The following is a 19,440-nucleotide window of genomic DNA, read 5'->3' as shown; positions in this document are numbered from 1 at the left end:
CACCAATATACAGTATATATATATACGTTTGGGTCAGTATGTGTTTTTGGTGTGACCAACATCTTGCATGTGTCTAAGCAGATACAACAAACTGCCGCGTACCACAACAATTCAGACGTATATTTCACAACGCTGTGAACACCAGACTACTGCCCGTCTCCTGTCAACACAGTATTGTAACGCAACGGGGGCTCAGGCGGGCGCCCTTGCCGCATTAGGTCGGCCCCCCACCCTCGGGGGCTCGAACCCGGGACTCCCGCGTCACTCAGCAGGGACCCAGCCCGATGAGCTAAAGACAGATCTCTCTACAGCCCAAGGGCTGTGGTCCTGCTATTACTGGGAAGGGCGGTGACGTCACCTGCTCTAGTAAGCCGGCTCTTACACAGTACCTGTCGGCCATATGCGTTACAGTATTAAAACTTCTACTCATTTTCCTTCTGATCCTTCAGGGGAACTGATCTTTCTGTTTCTTGTGTTATTAAAATAATTCTACTGCATAACCCGCTTTGCCATAATTACGTTTATTAAATTATTATGGAATTATTGCTTTCAAAAAGCAATTAGTCGTGTTTGATTTGAAATATGCATCTACCCATCTATTAAACAACCTAAAAACACGATCAAAACTGCTAACGATTGTTTTTGGTGGGACGTGGGGTTACCATGTATTGCTGTAGGGGTTGCGAGGTCTGTAAAAGGTTAGGAACCTCTGCTTGATGGGCTCCTGGAGGTTTTGGAAAAGCGTTTGGAAAATGGTGGAAATTTTCTGTAGGGGGTTTTCAGGAATGACCGGGAATGGGACCTCCTGGGGTAGGCTGGCTGGGGCCAGTCCGGTGGGACTGTGAGGTGTCGTGTGTCCACAGTACAGTGGGTGTAAACGTGTATTAACAGAAGGCTGAGGTGTTACAGAACTGGAATCACCCCCGGTCTTATTTTTGTGTCCTCAGACTGCATGATGAACATCCATAAGCGCTGCGTGGCCAACGTGCCCAGCCTGTGCGGGACGGACCACACGGAGCGCCGGGGCCGGATCTACATCAGGGCCGAGATCAAGAGCAACATCCTGACGGTGCACAGTGAGTCCGGCACACCGCTCCGAAACGCGCTCTCTGGGCATTGTCTTGTGTGTTCGTGGCGACAGCCCGGGTCGCGGTCAGCTTACGGTTTACCCGTGGATACAGATCACCATCCGTGGAGAGTCCGGGAGCAGACAGTACTGTCGCTGTTCGGGTTTTTGTCAGTTTCTGTCTCGTCCTGTGGTTATCTGTGAGATTGTGCTGCCACCTAGTGGACATGTGGAAGGAAAAGGAATCGGAAAAGAAACCTTGTGATAGCACCTTTCATCCCAAAAAAAACCTTTCATCCTTATAATTGCTTACACTTATATAGTGGTTTTCTGGACACTCCACTCAAAGCAGGTAATGGGGATCCCCTCCACCACCACCAGTGTGCAGCACCCAGCTGGATAATGCAACAGCAGCCATAGTGCGCCAGAACGCTCACACCACATCAGCTATCAGTGGAGAGGAGAGCAGAGTGATGAAGCCAGTTCAGAGATGGGGATTATTAGGAGGCCATGATTGGTAAGGCCAATGGGAAATTTGTCCAGAACACTGGGGTTACACCCCCTACTCTTTTCAAGAAACACCCTGGGATTTTTAACAACCACAGAGAGTCAGGACCTCGGTTTTACGTCTCATCTGAAGGACGGCACATTAGGACCCACGTGGACCGCAGGGTGAGCGCCCCCTGCTGGCCCCACTAACACCTCTTCCAGCAGCAACCTTAGTTTTTCCCAGGAGGTCTCCCATCCAGGTACTGACCAGGCTCACACCTGCTGAGCTTCAGGGAGTTGCCAGTTGTGAGTTGCAGGGTGATATGGCTGCTGGTAATTTAGGCATTTATACACAGAGGAGAGGACCATATCATTCACCATTGAAGTGCAGCCCACACAGGCGTAGATATAATATGTACACAGTTTTTCATTGAATTGAACAATCCCTACTATAGCTCTCCCTGGTCTTCTTCATACTCACCGGCCACCACACCATGCTCTTCCCAGCTAGGAAGTACCCGTCCACTGTACCTCTCTTCGTCTTCCACATGGACTAGACGGGAGAGAGACAGAGTCAGGTCCACTAAATCCACACCCCCAAGCGCACAAACCCAGCACGTCCAGCCTTCCTCTGACAAGCAGCGGCCATTCTGCACCCCCCCAGCCCCACTGGGCAGCAGATCAGGAGGAGAGAAACGGCTGCGCCAATCGAATTGAAGGAGGAAACGAGTCAGGTCATGGGCGGCAGTGTGGCGCAGTGGGTAGCTCCAGCAGAGGCTTGCAGCGCTGGGGCCCCGGGTTTCAGTCCAGTCCTGGGGTTGCTGTCTGCGTGGAGTTTGCATGTTCTCCCTGTGTTCAGGTGGGTGTGCTCCGGGTGCTCCAGATTCCTCCCACAGTCCAGAAACATACTAGTAGGTGAATTGGCTTCTGGGAAACTTGGCGCTGGTGTGGGTGTGTGTCTGTGTTTGCGTCAGTTTGCCCTCCAATGGACTGGTGTCCCATGTGGATTGTACCCTGCCTCGCGCCTGCTGCTTGGATTGGCTCCGGCTCTCCCGTGACCCTGAATTGGAAGAGGCGGTTAGAAAATGGTGGGATGAAGGAATCAAGGACGTACGAGCCCAGAGTGAAATTTAACCAGATGCTTTCAAAAACTGCTGCCGGAACATTAATGACCTACACATTGCCCAGTACTTCAAATATTAAATAAACGCTTTTTCCTGTTTTTATTTATATTGTGATTAAATAATATTTCTAAAAATTATACGTTTTAAAATTAATCAACTTTAAAAAAACCTGGAAAAAAGGCCTCCTTTCAAGATAGATAATAGAAAGTGAGCGAGACTAAAGGTTTCGTTTTTAAACAAAGTCGCCTGCTGTCTGGTGGCCCATTGCAGGCTGAGCTCTGTGGTCACGGGTTCGAGGGTGGGTCATGTCGATGGCTGACTGTGACAGCGATTTCCCCAGGCTGCACCGCATGATTGGCTGAGCAACAGGGAGGGTTAGGATGGGAGCTGCCATCTCCCTCATGCTGTCAGTGGGAGACACGCCTCTCATCCAATCGGTGGTTACCTTCCAGTATGGGGCGGAGCCTGCAATGTTAAAGAGGGCGTGGTTAAGAGGTGGGCGTGTCAGAGGACTGAGTCTGGCTGTATTAGAACGATTAAAATTGAGAGGAATACTTGTAACCAGTTTGACCTCTACAGAAGGAAAAAAACTAATCATACTTCTTCCTATGTTGTCTCAGACTGTAGCAGAAAAGCTGGTCAACGCATATGTCTTTTCTAGAATCGATTACTACAATTCCTCGCTCGCTGGGGCATCTATATCCACCCTAAACAAATTTCAGTATGTCCAGAATTCTGCAGCCAGGTTGTGGGCAAGCAATCATGTGTCCTGTCCTGTAGTCCTTGTACTGGCATTGACTTCAAAATCCTCATGCTTGCCTATAAGGCTCTACGTGGCTTGGTCCTCAGTACCTATCTGACTTATCATCTTTCTACTCCCCAACTTGCAGCCTCTGATCATTTAATTCTGGTCTCCTGTTTGTCCTCTAAGCTTGTTTACACTCTATGGGTGACAGGATCTTCTCTTGCTGCACCCCAAAGCTCTGGATTTCTATCCCGAAGGATGCCGGAGAGTCACCTACCCTGAGCGCATTCAAATCCAGACTCAAACCCTGCTTCTTCAAAAAATGGCTTTTGTTTATTTGGTGTGTGTGTGTCTGCATCTTGCATCCCCTACTACATTTTAAATCCTGGTTGTGTCTTTGCCTAATTTTCTTATTTCCTGTCATTATTACCATTTCGTTTGAAAGAAGAGCAGCAGTCCCGGTTTCTCAGACCAGTCATTATCTATTACAAAAAATTAATTAGTCGACAGTATAGAAAAATTTGACAAATTATGAATTAAGCACAAAATTGTGAACTTTGTAAGTTGCCGTTTTTTAGTTATCTTTGTAAGACACGCAAGTCGCCACGTTGTCAAGAGTTCAGGAGAAGTGTGATGTGAAGCGGTCCTTCCTGCTCACTAGTCACCGTACTGACTAATGTAATGTGATGTACCAGTGAATAAAGAGAGGTTGTGCAGCAGATAATAATAATAATAATAATAAACTTTATTTTATATAGCGCCTTTAAAGGTGGCTTTTCAAAGCGCTTTACAGGATGACAACAACAATAAATAAGAAGAATACACAAGATAAAACACAATTACAATATACAGAGGAGACCGTGGATGGTGGTACTAAGAAAAGCAGAGGGATGAAGAAGGGAACCAGTTCAGTAAAGGCTTTTCTAAAGAAGAAGGTTTTGAGCCTGGATTTGAAGGAGTTTAGAGAAGGTGACTCTCTGATATTCTTGGGGAGAGAGTTCCAGAGCTTGGGGGCATAACAGGAGAAGGCCCTGTCACCCATACAATGTAGATATTTAGATATGTAGATACAATATACAGATATTTCAATGCAGAAAGTCTCCAACGTGATCTGGATGCTATATGATAATAGCATTGTGGTTCCCCTTTAACTGCCTTTATTATTTATCCTGTAAAGCACTTTGAGAACACACTTTCAAAGGCGCTATATAAAACGGGTTTATTATCATTGTGGATGAGACAGTTACAGTGCCTTTTCCACCTGTGTCTGTTCGCCATCACTTGTTCAGTTAGTAAAAGCCGTTTAGTCAGAAATAACAGCCAGCACCCTGAAGACAGGCAGCATAAAGTTCTGTGTGCCGACACTGGAAACCGTATCCTTGAGTATATCTGACACTCAGAATGTCAAATGGCTTTTGAGTCATTTGAAAAGTCATTTGAGAAAAGGAGTTAAGTAGAATTCTAAGTATAAAAGCAGATCCATTAACTCATCTGTTAGCACTGAAGATATAGAGCTTAGCTGGAATGAAAACCAGCAGAGACAGTGATTACTGCAGGACCAAAAGGCAGAAGAAGCATTGACTTGCAGTACAGCCTGCTGCACCACTGATTAAGTCTGGCTTGTACCTGTTTCTGCTGCTCATTGTTTCCCCACTAGATGGCGATGACAACCTATCTTACAGGAAGCCTGCCTTTCGCCTGAGAAGAGCAGACTGCTGGTGACAGTTTTAGAGAGGGATGGGAGGCTCGGAAAAAAAAATGCTGTTCATGCATTGCAAAGGCATATTAAATTGATAATACATTGCTTCCTGGAATGTGCTGCATGAAGGATGAGTATAATTAAGCAGAAAACAAATAAGATTGCAGAACTGGCAAACGTGAAGGATGTGCTGAGGCATGTGGCATCTTGAATTGATCTCAGGGATGGGGGGGGGGGTGGTGGAGCAGAGCCAGCTGATGCCACGGCTTGCATGTTGCCCACTCCAGAGGGCACCCTGGGACAGCGGCAGCTCGATCCGAGCCTCCACCCCTTGTTTAAGTCCAGAGGCCCACAATTCGCAGCAGTTTTCACTGAAGTGATCTCGATCTGAACGCCCAGCAGAAGCAGTGGGACCCGTATATATTGTGTTTTCTCATCTTAGCTCTGCCAGTAACCCGATCCATAACAGACCACGTCTCCTACAGACACTGTAACAGCAGACGCAGCTCGTCCAGCACACACTCAATTACCTTGTGTTTTCTTCTGGATTAGTGTCGCTGTGACAGTTGCCTTCGCAGACGTGACGATCAGTGGTTCTCCGAGTGGCGCAGACTTAGCTCACCCCCACCCCCGAGGAATTATTTCTGGAGCGTCTCCCACCCCGGTTGTGAGTTGGACTCCCCCCCCTCGTGCTGGGTTAAGGCTGGAAAGTACATTAGGAGATCAATAGCACAATGATTGACCCACATCCCTCCCAGAGAGAAATAAACATTTGTCATTAACAGGCTATTGGATTGTACTGCTCTTCGTGTCGGTAAGTGCCCGCATGAATTTCATGGTCAGAGAGCTTATATAGGGTTGGCAGAGCTGGGCAAGGAGATGAGAGCCATTGCCAGTGTTGTAATGGGAGCGCTTAACATACTGTTTTGGAAAAAGATGGGCACGGCTGCTGTTTGCATTTCTGAGCACATGCGAAAGCATGCTGTTTTCCCTGAGCTCACATTTTTTTTTTCCTTTTTGTATACCTGGGAAGGGCAGGACATGTTCACCATCAGTAACCTGGCTGTTCTGACCTCTCCAATCAAAGTCCCCATGTAAGCCTTCTTCAGAGAATCTAGGCTAGATGCATCAGTCCATCCATGTCCTCATCCCTACGCTTGATCGCAGTACTCAGCAGAGCACACATATGGCTTTTCTGCCTGCTCTTTACAGCCGAGCACGAGCTAGAGAATTAAAATGTAAAATATTTGTCCATATGTGCTGAGAGACAACGAGGCATGTATTAATTTGAGGTCGTTAGTGAAGCTTTAAATGTCTCTGAAATAGGAGATTACGTTTTATACTTTGTGTGCCCAAGATTGAACACATCATTAGTTTTGGACAGGGTTTATAATTCTTTATCTGGGAGCCCAATAATGATTTTTTGAGCGAAATAATTCCAGTTTATTTTCCACTCAATCAGCCAACGCTCAGCTGTTTAAAGGGCTGGTTGGTGCCATTTATCCTACAGAATGACATATGGGTTTTTAATTGGTCCAGCAAATAATGTTGAGCACACAGCTTTTAAGATGCGCTCTTCCCACAATGCCCTGTGTTCAACTTCCCCTTGCAGGCAAGACCAGCTCCGGGAGAAAGTGAAGGAGACCTAAAGCTTTTATCTCCTCAGTCTGGGATTTGGCAAGCGGTGTTGGAATCACATTCTGGGTAGCGTCCCAGCCTGCACTGCATGTGGAACTCGTGTCAGTGCAGATGAGATGAAAGTTACTGAAGAGGAACCACAACTGCTGCAGCTAGTTGTCTTTACTTGGGTCCCTAAGTTGAGCTTTACTAGCACATATGTGAAAGCAAAGAGCAGCAAATCTTGGTGCTGGGCTAGCACACTGTGGAAAACATGCATTTTTAAAAACTAGCACAAGGAATTGGGTCACCTAGGAAACTTGTAGAGGGAATATGTTCTGATCACCAAGTGGTGCATTCTGTATTTGCTTTGTAGTTTTTTTCTGTCATGCTTTGTGCTTCTCAACAATGCTGCCATGCAGTGGAAATAAACCTGCATTCAGCACCTGCTTGATGGCTTGTGTGTCTGAAAGCAGAGATATTTACATATTTCATACATAGTACAACATATGAATGCGTTGCATGCACGTGTTATTTTACCTTGGTGTATGCACAGTATATCGTGTCAACACCACGTTTTGTTGTGCTGATTATTGTGAACCCAAACCAAAAGTGTCAAGAGCAAGTTTGTGAATCCCCTGTTCAACTGAGGGAATTACAGCGTCTTCCTATGACACTCAGTTTAATTGAATCCATTTGTTTCTTAAATAAAAAAAAGGATTTATATTTATGAATTAAAACATTTTGGAGAAAATAATAATTAAGAGTCAGCGCATTGTGAAATAATATGTGAACCCCTAGTATATTTAGTAGACATACTGTAAGGTTATAATTAGAATCAGGTGGTTAAATGATTGGGTAACAAACAAGACCTGAGTCTGGGCATCCCTGTCCTGTGTGGCGGTCAGACGCTTTGTGATTTTGGTCTTCAGCATACAGATTAGCAGGAACACGCTGTGCCACATTCAGAGACTTCAGAAACAGAGCGGTTTGTGCTCATCAGTCTGGAGAGCGTTACAGAACCATTTCTAAACATCTGGGGGCCCTTCCATCCATGGTCACTGACAGTCTACGAATGGAAAATATTCAAGACAACAGTGACTCTGCAGAAGACTGGTCATCTTGCCAAGATCCACAACAACCTGGAAAGCTACCCGAGAAGTGACAAAGGACCCCTGGGTGACATCGAGAGATCTGCAGGCCCCTCTCACTGCGAATAATATCAGCGTTTGTGCCTCTGCCATCAGGAAAAGACTGAACGAGAACGAGTTTTAATGGCAGCATAGCCAGGAAGAAACCATCGCTCTCTAAAGATAACATTGCCTCTCGTCTCCGTTTCTCCAAAGAGTACCTGGATGATCCACGAGACTTACTGGAAGCCTGTTCTCTGGCCAGAGGGGTCAAAAGAGAAATGTTTCGTGTTGAACAAACCAATCACAGGCTTCCTATAGAAGAACCTCATCCCAGCGGCCAAGCATGGTGCTTTCATGGTTTGGACCAACTTTGCAGCCTCAGGTCCCAGACAGACCATGAATTCAGTTGTGTTTCAGCAAGTTCTGGAGGAGGATGTCAGAGGATCCTTTCATCAGCTGAAGCTGCGCCTGAAGTGGCTCATGTAACAAGACAACGATCCTAACCCTGCAAAGCTGATCTACAACACAACGGCTGGAGAAGAGATTTTGAATTTTTGGGTTGGCCAAAAGAAATCTGAGGTCTAAACCCCACTGAAATGTTATGGCAGGACCTGAAGCAAGGAAAGATGTACAGTGGTTGAGATCATTGCTGCTTAAGAAGGAGCCAGCAGTTTCTGAATACAAAGGTTCTGTATTCATGTGAGGATATTTACTGTTAGATAATATTGTTGATTACTGTAGATAATCCAAATGTATCTTACACTGTACTTTTGTTATTTTTGTTACATTTTGTTGTTTTTGGTATCTTATATTTTTGTATTAATTGAGTTAGCTTAATATCAGTAAAAGCTATTCACAAAGATTGTTTCAATTCTGAAATATAGAAGAATATTTCAGAATACAGAATCTAGGGGGACTGAAGGGGGAATGAGTCTTTTCTTGCTTCAGAAAGGTTAGCAGCTCTTGGCCTTTTGTTGATCGTGGTCCAGTAATTTAACCTCAGTCCTTCATCAGCTGGGGGCTATGAATCTCTGTACAGGCCAGAACAAGAAGAATTTGAAGATGGGTGGCAACCAAAGGTGATATGCGTGGTTCTCAAATCACAAAGTAATTCTATTAACACACATGTATATCTATGAATTGGCTTCATCACTCTGCTCTCCTCCCCACTGATAGCTGATGTGTGGGGAGCGTTCTGGCGCACTATGGCTGCCGTCGCATCATCCAGGTGGGGCTGCACACTGGTGGTGGTGGAGGGGAGTCCCCATTACCTGTAAAGCGCTTTGAGTGCAGTGTCCAGAAAAACGCTATATAAGTGTAAGCAATAATTGTGAATTATTATTATTATTATTTCTATATACATAGTATTGCGAATGTCTCTGCATGCATCTAGTTATGTGAAAAATCACTTGTTTTAATAGAGAGCTGCTCTGTGCTCCTTTTGCATCACAGGCAAGGCAGGGTATTATGAATGAGCATGATGCTCCAAAGCTCTCCTCTCTGATTGGCTGTCTCCCCTTACTGGCCCCGCTTTCCGCTCTCCCATTGAGCTCAGCATGAGTAGTAGTGACTAGTTTATATTGTATATTGATCGTGAAAGCACTGTTTATATTGCATTAGGGCCCCTAAGGGGAAATGTAGCGTTTAGACTTTTAATCAGTTAGGGGAAATTTATGACAGGGCCTCTCTGATATCGATCCCCTCTTCCCCATGGTTGCTACTGGGCTGTACTGTGTCAACCATCCACAGAGCAGAGGTGACCAGCCAGAGTGCATACAAACTTTGCCCTGCTAGAAGTTCGTTGTTTTTTTTTTAACTGATGGGAATTTTTCAGGGTTCTGGCGTCTTTAAGAGCCAGGCGTCTTTATTTATCTTTATTCTTCAGTGGCTTTTCACAATGCAGGACTTTGACGATTTCCACCCTGTATTGTGTGGAGCCAATGAATAATAAAAAGTTAGTACGAGTGAAAGCCAAGCACAAGGCAGTACCAGTGCCCTCTCCGGCAATCGTTTGCAAGATAGGCCCGGGCACATTTTATAAACTCTTTAATTACATTTTCTTAACCTTTCAACAGTTAATGAAAGAGTCTCATTCTGTTTGCGGAACCTGACAGCCTCTCATGCAGCACACAGCCCGTAACCTACTGGAGCCCCCACAGTTTTAATCTGCCATGCTGTCTTTTATAATTTAATGTCACATCACAGCGGTGCAAATCTGCTGAGTGTACAGCAAGATGAATGAAGGAATTGCTCGCTGTTCACTGCAAAGTCCTGTCACTTAAGCCTAATGAATACTTGAAATCTGGAATAGAAATCCAATTGCTATTCCCTTCATAAGAAGGTTATTTTTCACTCTCTCTCCCTTTTTTTTTTTCTGAGGCTTTTCATTTATTTGAAAAATTGTTGTAAGTCCTGTAGATTATGTACAGCATGTTGTCAAAAGCAATTATCCCACATCAGCCTCTGTGTGCTGGCTTCATCCCCTAACTGCTTCCAGTTATAATACAGATTTATAGACAGCAGTGAAGCCATGGGCTGGCACCGTGCTCTAGGTGATTTTAATGAAATGTCTGTGAGATGGCACTGGATAGATATGACAAAGACAATTCCCAAAGAGTGCGGGGCGGTGCCGTGGCTCTGTGGCTCAGGATCTGCGCCTGGGGCTGGAAGGTTGCCGGTTCATATCCCCCGGCCAGCAGAGGATCCCCTGAGCAAGGCCCTGAACCCCAGCTGCTCCAGGGGGCGCCGTATTAATGGCTGGCCCTGCGCTCTGACCCCAGGCTTCTCTCTCCCTGCCTGTGTGTCTCATGGAGAGCAAGCTGGGGTATGCGAAAAGACAAATTCCTAATCCAAGAAATTGTATATGGCCAACAAAGTGATCTTAAAAAAAGAAAAGATCCTAGACTCGGGACCAGAAAGTCATGGGTTCATATGCGTGACACACCCAGCATATACTGTACTGTACATCTTCAACCAAGGAACTTTACCTGGATGTCCTCAGTTAGCCCATCTGTGTAAATGAGTCCCATGAGGTTTAGATTGCAAATAGCCTATCATCTCTTCCACTCTCCCTTCATTTAATACTTCACAAACTGGGCTAATCTTTATCCCTCCGGACCATTTTGGCTAAACGCTGTAATCTGTTTTACTGGGGCTTGCCTCAATCTTTTTAAAGACAGCGAGTATTGTTAGTGATCTGTTTTGTCCGGAACAGGGTGTATGTAGTGAAGCCTTTTGGTTCCACGTGATTTAGTTTTTTCCCCGAGAGACAGCAGCTGGTTTATTTGATTAATTGGATGTATTATTACATGCAAATTGTTGCACTGGTCAAGTGCTGGGTGAGTGCAAGGTGAGAGAATAGCAGGTCCAATGGTTTAATAGTGCGAAAGCATTTTCATCCCCAAAACAATCAAGCTTTCTGTGATTAATCTGCTGTGTCCCCACAGCAACCATTTCCAGTAGCAATTGCCAGCTGTGTCCAGCTCATTAGTGATGTGCAGTAACATGGAGGATATACTTCCAGTACAGTAAAAGTCTGGATGTATGGTAAGATGGGGAGATGTATAGTTGGTACTCTTCAAAATCTGAAATGCCTCACTCTTAGCAGTGTGTAAAGAGGCAACTTCAGCTGTTGTTGTGCTCTGCTGGAGGAGGGTGGAAGTAGAGAGGTGTGTCAGGGTTAAGGGGGCCCAAGAAGACTGGGCTATTGATGAGTCTGATGGATTCAGCCAGCAGCCATATCACCCTGCAGCTTACCACTCACAGCCCCCCTAAAGCTCAGCAGGTGGGAGACCTCCTGGGAGGTTGCTGCTGGAAGAGGTGTTAGTGGGGCCAGCAGGGGGCGCTTACACTGCAGTCTACGTGGGTCCTAATGCCCCAGGATAGTGATGGGGACACTATACTGTAAAAAGACGCCGTCCTTTGGATGAGACGTAAAACCGAGGTCCTGACTCTCTGTGGTCATTAAAATGCCCAGGGCGTTTCTCGAAAAGAGTAGGGGTGTTACCCCAGCGTCCTGGCCAAATTTCCCACTGGCCTTTACCAATCATGGCCTCCTAATAATCCCCATCTCTGATTTGGCTTCATTACTCTGCTCTCCTCCTCACTAATAGCTGATGTGTGCTGAGTTCTGGCGCACTATGGCTGTTGTCGCATCATCCAGGTGGGGCTGCACACTGGTGGTGGTGGAGGGGAGTCCCCATTACCTGTAAAGCGCTTTGAGTGGAGTGTCCAGGAAAGCGCTGTATAAGTGTAAGGAATTCTTATTATTATTCATGACTGGATTCACAGCGTCCACCTCTGTGTTAGTGATGCCTCTCACTGTGGCGATCTCTCTGTTCAGTTAAAGATGCCAAGAACCTGGTGCCCATGGACCCCAATGGCTTGTCTGACCCCTACGTCAAGCTGAAACTGATCCCGGACCCCAAGAGCGAAAGCAAACAGAAGACCAAGACCATTAAGTGCTCCCTCAACCCAGAGTGGAACGAGACCTTCACATTGTGAGTTGACGGGGGCAGTCAGCCTGGGTGTGCGTCTCTTCACCTGTCTGTCTCTGTGTGCCTTACTCAGTGGTCATCTAAACCCAGAACTCTACCATACTAACCCCGAAGGACTGAAAGTAGATCTGTACCCAGGGACACAGTATAAATAACACTTCAGAGCATAACCACCTGCATCAGAAGCAGCTTGGACCTGCAGGCCGAGCTGCTGCACGAGGGGGTGTTTGAGGATGCTCTGTTTTGTGCATGGTGCTGTGCTGCAAGGCGGCTGCGCTCTGGACGTCTGGCTGTCCACTGCTGCCCTGTGCCTGCGGAGTGACGCCCTGTCCTCTTGTCCCCCGCGCAGCCACCTGAAGGAGACGGACAAGGACCGCCGGCTGTCGGTGGAGATCTGGGACTGGGACCTCACCAGCCGGAATGACTTCATGGGGTCGCTCTCCTTCGGCATCTCCGAGCTGCAGAAACTGGGAGTGGATGGCTGGTGAGCGCCGAGACCGCGGCTGTGACTGAGGGAGCGAAGATGGGGCGGGGCTGGGGACTAGGCAACACGCAAGCCGACCGTGCCTGTCCTTGAGCGCTCTGCTTTCTCTCTCGCTGTCTTCGTCCTTTTCGTTCTTTCTGCTCATTAATCACGTAATGAGTTTTTCTCTGGACGTGCATTACAAGTAGCAACCGGGCTGCATGTCGCAGGCTGGGATCTTCAACTGGCAACAAGTGAGCCAGGAGAAAGAGGCCTGCGCAGGCAGCGTTCCTGGAGCTGTGGCAGTTTTGTAAGACATGCCTTTTACCTTGTGCGTCTTACCCCGGGACTATTAAATGCAACAGAAGAGAGGCATTTCGAAGGGCTCATTTGTACTTTTTAATTTACAGTCAGCTGCCATATCACCCTGCAACTCACCCCTGGCAGCCCACTGAAGCTCAGCAGGTGTGAGCCTGGTCAGTACCTGGATGGGAGACCTCCTGGGGAAAAACTAAGGTTGCTGCTGGAAGAGGTGTTAGTGGGGCCAGCAGGGGGCGCTCACCCTGCAGCTCATGTAGGTCCTAATGCCCCAGTGTAGTGACGGGGACACTATACTGTAAAAAAGGCGCCATCCTTCGGATGAGACGTAAAACCGAGGTCCTGACTCTCTTTGGTCATTAAAGGGCGTCTCTCGAAAAGAGTAGGGGTGTAACCCTGGCGTCCTGGCCAAAATTTCCCAGCGGCCTTTATCAGTCATGGCCTCCTAACAATCCCCCTCTATGAATTGGCTTCATTACTCTGCTCTCCTCCCCACTGATAGCTGGTGTGTGGGGAGCGTTCTGGCGCACTATGGCTGCTGTCGCACACTGGTGGTGGTGGTGGAGGGGATCCCCATTACCTGTAAAGTGCTTTGAGTGGAGTGTCCAGAAAAGCGCTATATAAGTGTAAACAATTATTATTATTATTATTAATTTGCAAAGCCGCAGACCTAGAGGAGCAGGAGGATCTCCGTCGCCCCGCTGACTGAACACGGGGCACAGGCAGCTCGTCTGCAGCTGCCGGCCCACCTGAATGGTTCAGCCGGTTGTTAGACTTTACCTTTAAGGCGTTTGCCTCCAGCCGTGCGGTTCCTCTGCGACGCTGCTCCCCGCTCCTCCCGAATAATGTTATCAAATAGTATGGAAATCCTCTGCACGCAAAGCAGACAAGGATAAGTTAATTGACAAGAAATGCTAATTAGAACAGATCCCAGAGCAGCCGGATATCCTTGAATGAATGTTCAGGATGTTCCCTGTGTTCATTTAGTTGCATTATTGCAGGGTTGCCATCATTTGCTCTGATAAAGGCTTGGTGCTGTGCTGTAAGTAAGAAACCAGCCTGCTGTACTGTATGTCAGAGGTACTGGAAGTGCAGTGCAGAGGGTGTTTGTGCCCACAGCCAAACACATTCTGAGATCTGCTGCTATAGAAACACCCAACTGCAGGTCTGATGCTTCATGACTATTGATTTAAGAAAGGCTCGATTTTTTTTTCCCACTGTGGGTAAACAGCACATCTTAATTCATTTGCTTTGAAGTGGGCATTTCGCTCACCGTTTGCCCCCAGTGCGGAGCAGGGAAATCGTTCGTTCATAGCTGTTGTGAAGAAAACTGATGAGTGCTTCTCTTTCTGCCCTGCTTTTTGTTTCAGCTTTGTTGAGGGGCCTGCTTGCTGTCCTCACTGCTAAAGTGGTTCTCCTTTTAGATTATGTTAAAGCTGAACATTGGTCCTGGCTTTTTTTTTTTTGGTTTCGCTTTAGGGAGAGAGGGGAATCTTCTCAGCCGAGTTCATTTCTTCCTCGATGTGGGATTTTCGGCTGCTGTTCCCTCCCCGGTGCATTTTGGGATTTTTTTGATCTCAGTCTTGTTTACTGGGGCTGAGAACGACTCCTTTTACCAGTGATTGAATTAGCCGCATATGGTTTACGATTAGTCTGTAGGGGCAGGGTTAGAGTAAGGATTAGTGGTAGGATTAGAGTAACGATTAGGAGAGGTATAAGGGTTATAGTAAGAATTAGGGGTAGGATACGGGTAAGGGAAAGGGTAAAGGTTAGAGTTATGGGGAAGTAGTAGGGTTAGGGTTAGAGTTAGGGTAAAGGTTAGGGTTACTGGGAAGTAGTAGGTTGAGGGTTAGGGTTATGGGATTATGATAAAGGTTAGATATAGGGGTAGGGTTAGAGTAAGGGTGGAATCACACCTTCTGGGACCTGATACTTCGAATCAGTGGTCAGAATTATCTCCATGCGGCGTATTTATCCACTGACAAGACGAAGAAATACATTTCAGCCCAACATACGTATATGAGTACCTGCAACACACAGCAAGTATGAGAGGTTCTGGGGTGAAGCATTTACTTAACAGCTGAAGAATGAGTTGGGGTCTTGAACGATCATTTCATCCTAGCGCTACAGTTGTTCCAGCTGGCTCTCCAATTTGAGCATGTCGCTTCGCATCGATTTGAGAATTACTGTCACTGTGAGAGCAGTGGATTTAAATGAACTGAGGAGAGAAGAAGGCAGCTAGTGTCTCCTCGTAGACTGTGTGGTTACTGTCTAAAATCAGCGTTAGAACGACTTACCCAGAAACCTGTGTGTTTGAAAAAACGTTTTCTGTATTCAGCTGGAGCCAATTGTTTTGCGATTTTTAGCCTTTTTTTCAAAACAGTTGTTCAGAATGTAGTGCACAGATGGTTTACTTCTTTTTGCAATCCTCCAACCTGGTTCAAGATGTAAAATATATGGGCTTATTAAATGAATTACAATCTTAAATCAATTGTTCCAGATTCTAACTGTTCCAAAGTAAAACATCCTCCTAGATTCTTTGATAGTGGATTTGTCTGGTGGGTTTTGATTTCGTCTTGTTGTTCCTCGGCTGTGGAAGGAGGAGTAACAGATTGGTTTACCCATAATACCTGTCAGTCCTTGGTTCTGTCTCCTTGTCTGCACGCAGAAGAATTGTTGAAAAATAATTTAGCGCTGCTCCTGTGTCTCACTGTGTGCTGTCGGTATCACATTCCATTCAACCTCTCCTGGATGGGACTGATGGGCTTGATCGTTCTAAAAGTCAGAAACAGGACCCTTTCGTGTTGGCCATTCTGCTGGAATAGATCCCTATAGATCCCCCAAGATCTATCAACCCTTCCGAACCCAGCAGGGCATTCTGAGAGGTGTTGCAGTAAATAGCCCATCTGAACATGGCCTGTCTGCAAGCAGACCATGTGCTGGGGGAGTTTCAGCAGGATACGCGACACAGGCACACTCTCCATTTCTCATTTCTCATTTTCACCAACGAAAATGATTTGACCACAAAAGTTGCCAAAAAGGGGGAAAAGATGTGTCGAAAATCCGAGCATTTTCTAAATAAAATATTCTTTGCACTTTCTTTAGCAACACTTTACATTAGACATTTGCAAATGTTATTGATGAAGTCTTTATCATGTGTAATATATCAACAGAGCATGAATCAAGTGCCATTCACTGGGCAGGAACTGACTTCAGTTGTCTGATGTAACGTTTATTAACAGAGTCCGATTTTTTTTATTCTTAGAGCCGATTTATTTAGGCGCAGGTGAGTGTTAGAAGCGTTATCGCTGTTAAATGCGATTGCTTCTGTAAGAAAGACAGACAAAACGAACGCAGCAGAAGGGGAGTTAAGAAGGAAGCTTCGAGACAGTCTAGCTCATTCGCAGACTTCCACGCTGGGTCAGGAAAAAGAAACCGCGCTTGGGAGATTGGTCAGGGTTTGAATGGGTTTCGGCCTTTTCTCCCGAAGAAAGAGGGAAAAGGTGAGGAAAGAAAACACAAGAATGTACAGGGCGTAAACTGCTTTTTGAAAACAAACGCAGATGTTTAAGGGAATGGGATTTCCAAATGCATCAGGAGGGTATCACTCACTTCTAATAATCCAGGCCTTGGCAGCAGGTGCTGTTGGCTCATGCCCACAGGGTTATCGGAATCGCCGCCCCTTCTGTAGCTCCTGTGTGCTAGTCAGGGGACCGGGGCACAGCAGCTGAGGGGGAACTGTACCTCTGGGTCTGCTCCTAGCTGGTGACCCCCTGGCTTGGAGACCACAGGACGGGAGAGTCAGTGTTGCAACCCGCCATCTCAAATAAATAAATAATTCAGAGCTTAAACTGCACACACTCCCTCACTTTGCCTGCTTCTTGCCCGGTCACATATCGCCCAGCCCGCACGGGTCGGTCTGTGTCGACGTGGTGCTGATTGGGTGCCCGGCCACAGGGGGGCGCTCTGTCCATGCTCCCTAACAGCTGGCCGCTGCCTCTTTCGCAGGTTCAAGCTGCTGAGTCAGGAGGAGGGCGAGTACTTCAACGTGCCTGTCCCGCCCGAGGGGGAAGAGGGCAACGAGGAGCTGAGGCAGAAGTTTGAGGTGAGTAGGCCTGGTGGGGGCCTCCATTTTTGTTTCGTGTCTCTTTTTGTTTTCCTAAAGCCAAACTGGCGCTCGCACCCACGGGTGCTGGCTCTCTTGTCTCTCCTGCTCCCGAGGTAGTGCTGTCGGAGCTGGAGAGCACTTGCTTCGCTGGAGTCTTACGACAGTACTTTGCATAATTCTCAGTGATACACTGCTCTGTGCTAGATTACACCAGAGAGGAGCTGTCCTACAGTTCAAATCCATTTCCCCCCCTTTTTTTGAAAATTGCCATTCATTTTGCACATCTGGCCTGCTTGCTGGAGAATAATATTCCGTTCATCCCACCAGCAATTGTGGCTTTTAGCTCTGAGCTAAATGAGAAGCCTTCTCCTGCGCATAAACAGATTCAGTCTAGCGTGAAAGTCAAAGAAGGACATTGGGCAACAGGTATTAGGATCGTGGATCAGCTGGGGAGCTGCTGCTTAGAGGCACAGAGAAGATGGTGATGTTTTGCCAGTATACGGTGAGGAGTCTTATTCAGAATCCTAGCTTCAGGACATAGGACTGTCAGTGCTGTTCTTGGGGGAAGAAGTAGATTGTTGCAGGCATTTAACCTTCAAAGTTACTGTACATGTTCATATTCAAAGGCTTTTTCTGTAAGTGGGTTAGGGGGTACAGGGAGCCCTAATAGGGACTTATCTGGAGGTAAGTCCTCGGTTTTGGGTCACACTGAGCAACTCATTGCATATCTTCAGGGAAGATGCACACCAAAGTCCTGCTAACTGAGACAGTGCAGCTTCATATGATGATTAGGCTTGCTAGCGAAAAAGCTAGCATTACCTTAGTACTGTATGTTTCGTCAAAACATATGTGTTATATTGCTGATCTGTCATGTAATTCGGCAGCTGTGCTTAGTTTTTCACAGTCATGCCTTACTTTTGCAGCCTTAACTGTCAACCCTAGTGTGCACACCACCACTCTTTGCTCGGACAAAAATGCACACATTCGTCTACAGATGCCAAAGCATGAGATTTGACCGGCAGCTTCACGTTTTGCAGTACCTGCTGTTTAGACACGTAAACGGAAGGCCTTTAAGAGCCTAGTCTCTGCTCTGTGCTGTACCTGCGTCTGAGAACCCCCAACACTGTTATCTCGATACCAGTTAAAGGTCTTCTACTTGTACAATACATATTTCTGTATCTATAAGCTAACTGTACTTGAGAGGCTTGATCTTCACGCCAGGGCTAATCCAAATCAGAAGTGCATCAGTCTTGGAGTGTGAATTATGAGCTGTGACTGAGATCACCTCATCTCTCTCCGTCTTTAAAAAAAAAATCACAGTTCGATGTGATAAGAGACAGTCCATTCGCTGACCGAGGCGGTTGATGCATAATTCAGCTGTCACCTTGGGGAGCTTGAGAGCGTTATTTATATGTTCCGAAATTACACATGAGCCTCTGCGAGGTTTAGCCCACAGACTGAATGTTTCCGCCTGACTTTTTTAATCTTAACAGGTGGGTAGTTTGCAGTGTCCTCTTCTGGAGAGGCAGATGTACAGTTGTGACAACGTTTTGAAATCACATTCCACCTTCACTGTATTTTGTTTAATAACAGTAGCCATGAAATCTCTTAAGCAGTTGCACAGACGTTTGGCTTTTGAGCCATGTAGAGTATAAAAACAATATTAAAATACTTCACTTTTTGCTTCATCAGTGCAATGTGTACATGTAACTTGAAGCAGAGCTCACTGCTCTGCCATTGGAGTCCTATCTCCATCCTTGTAATATTGCCAAAGAACTCATTTATTAGGCACACAGAAAAAAAATTAAATCTACATGCAGGGGCCAAATTATAAATCTTTGATAGATTTATGGACATATTAAAACAGAGTTTCAACCATGCGTACAGTATCTCAGTCACTGCTTCACCTTAGAAACATGCAGACTAGAGGTCATGGTCAAGGGCAGGGTAGAATCCTCTAGAGTTTTTTTAATGGTTTTTCCTTAAAATTTCTGCTGCAGTGTAGCGAGAGGTCCCCTCTGTCTGTTCCAGAGGCTGCCGCAGACCGTACCTATTGATAGCGAGATAATCTAAAATCATGCTTACACAAACAGAATTTCCAAGCGGAGTTTCATTAAGATGTGGAGAGCGTGCCTTCCCCGTGTCTCTGTCTCTGTATCTCCTCATTAACAGAATCGCCCCC

General features: G+C 46.3%; 1 protein-coding gene across 2 annotated transcripts in view; it reads left to right on the top strand.

Moving 5' to 3' along the window:
* LOC148818474 (protein kinase C beta type) overlaps window positions 1–19,440 on the top strand; it is a 147,812-nt gene that overhangs the window by 81,529 nt on the left and 46,843 nt on the right. For both annotated transcript variants that reach the window (XM_088936819.1, XM_088936818.1), the window contains exons 5-8: window positions 948–1,076; window positions 12,216–12,372; window positions 12,719–12,853; window positions 17,159–17,255. In XM_088936819.1, coding sequence (XP_088792945.1) covers window positions 948–1,076; window positions 12,216–12,372; window positions 12,719–12,853; window positions 17,159–17,255 — 518 coding nt within the window. The remainder of the gene's footprint in view (window positions 1–947; window positions 1,077–12,215; window positions 12,373–12,718; window positions 12,854–17,158; window positions 17,256–19,440) is intronic.

Source organism: Atractosteus spatula, chromosome 18 (assembly GCF_055471065.1).
Source record: "Atractosteus spatula isolate fAtrSpa1 chromosome 18, fAtrSpa1.hap1, whole genome shotgun sequence".
In the NCBI taxonomy this organism is placed as follows: domain Eukaryota; kingdom Metazoa; phylum Chordata; class Actinopteri; order Semionotiformes; family Lepisosteidae; genus Atractosteus; species Atractosteus spatula.
Note: the sequence above shows the minus strand (reverse complement) of the source record. Positions and strands in the feature narration are given on the sequence as shown.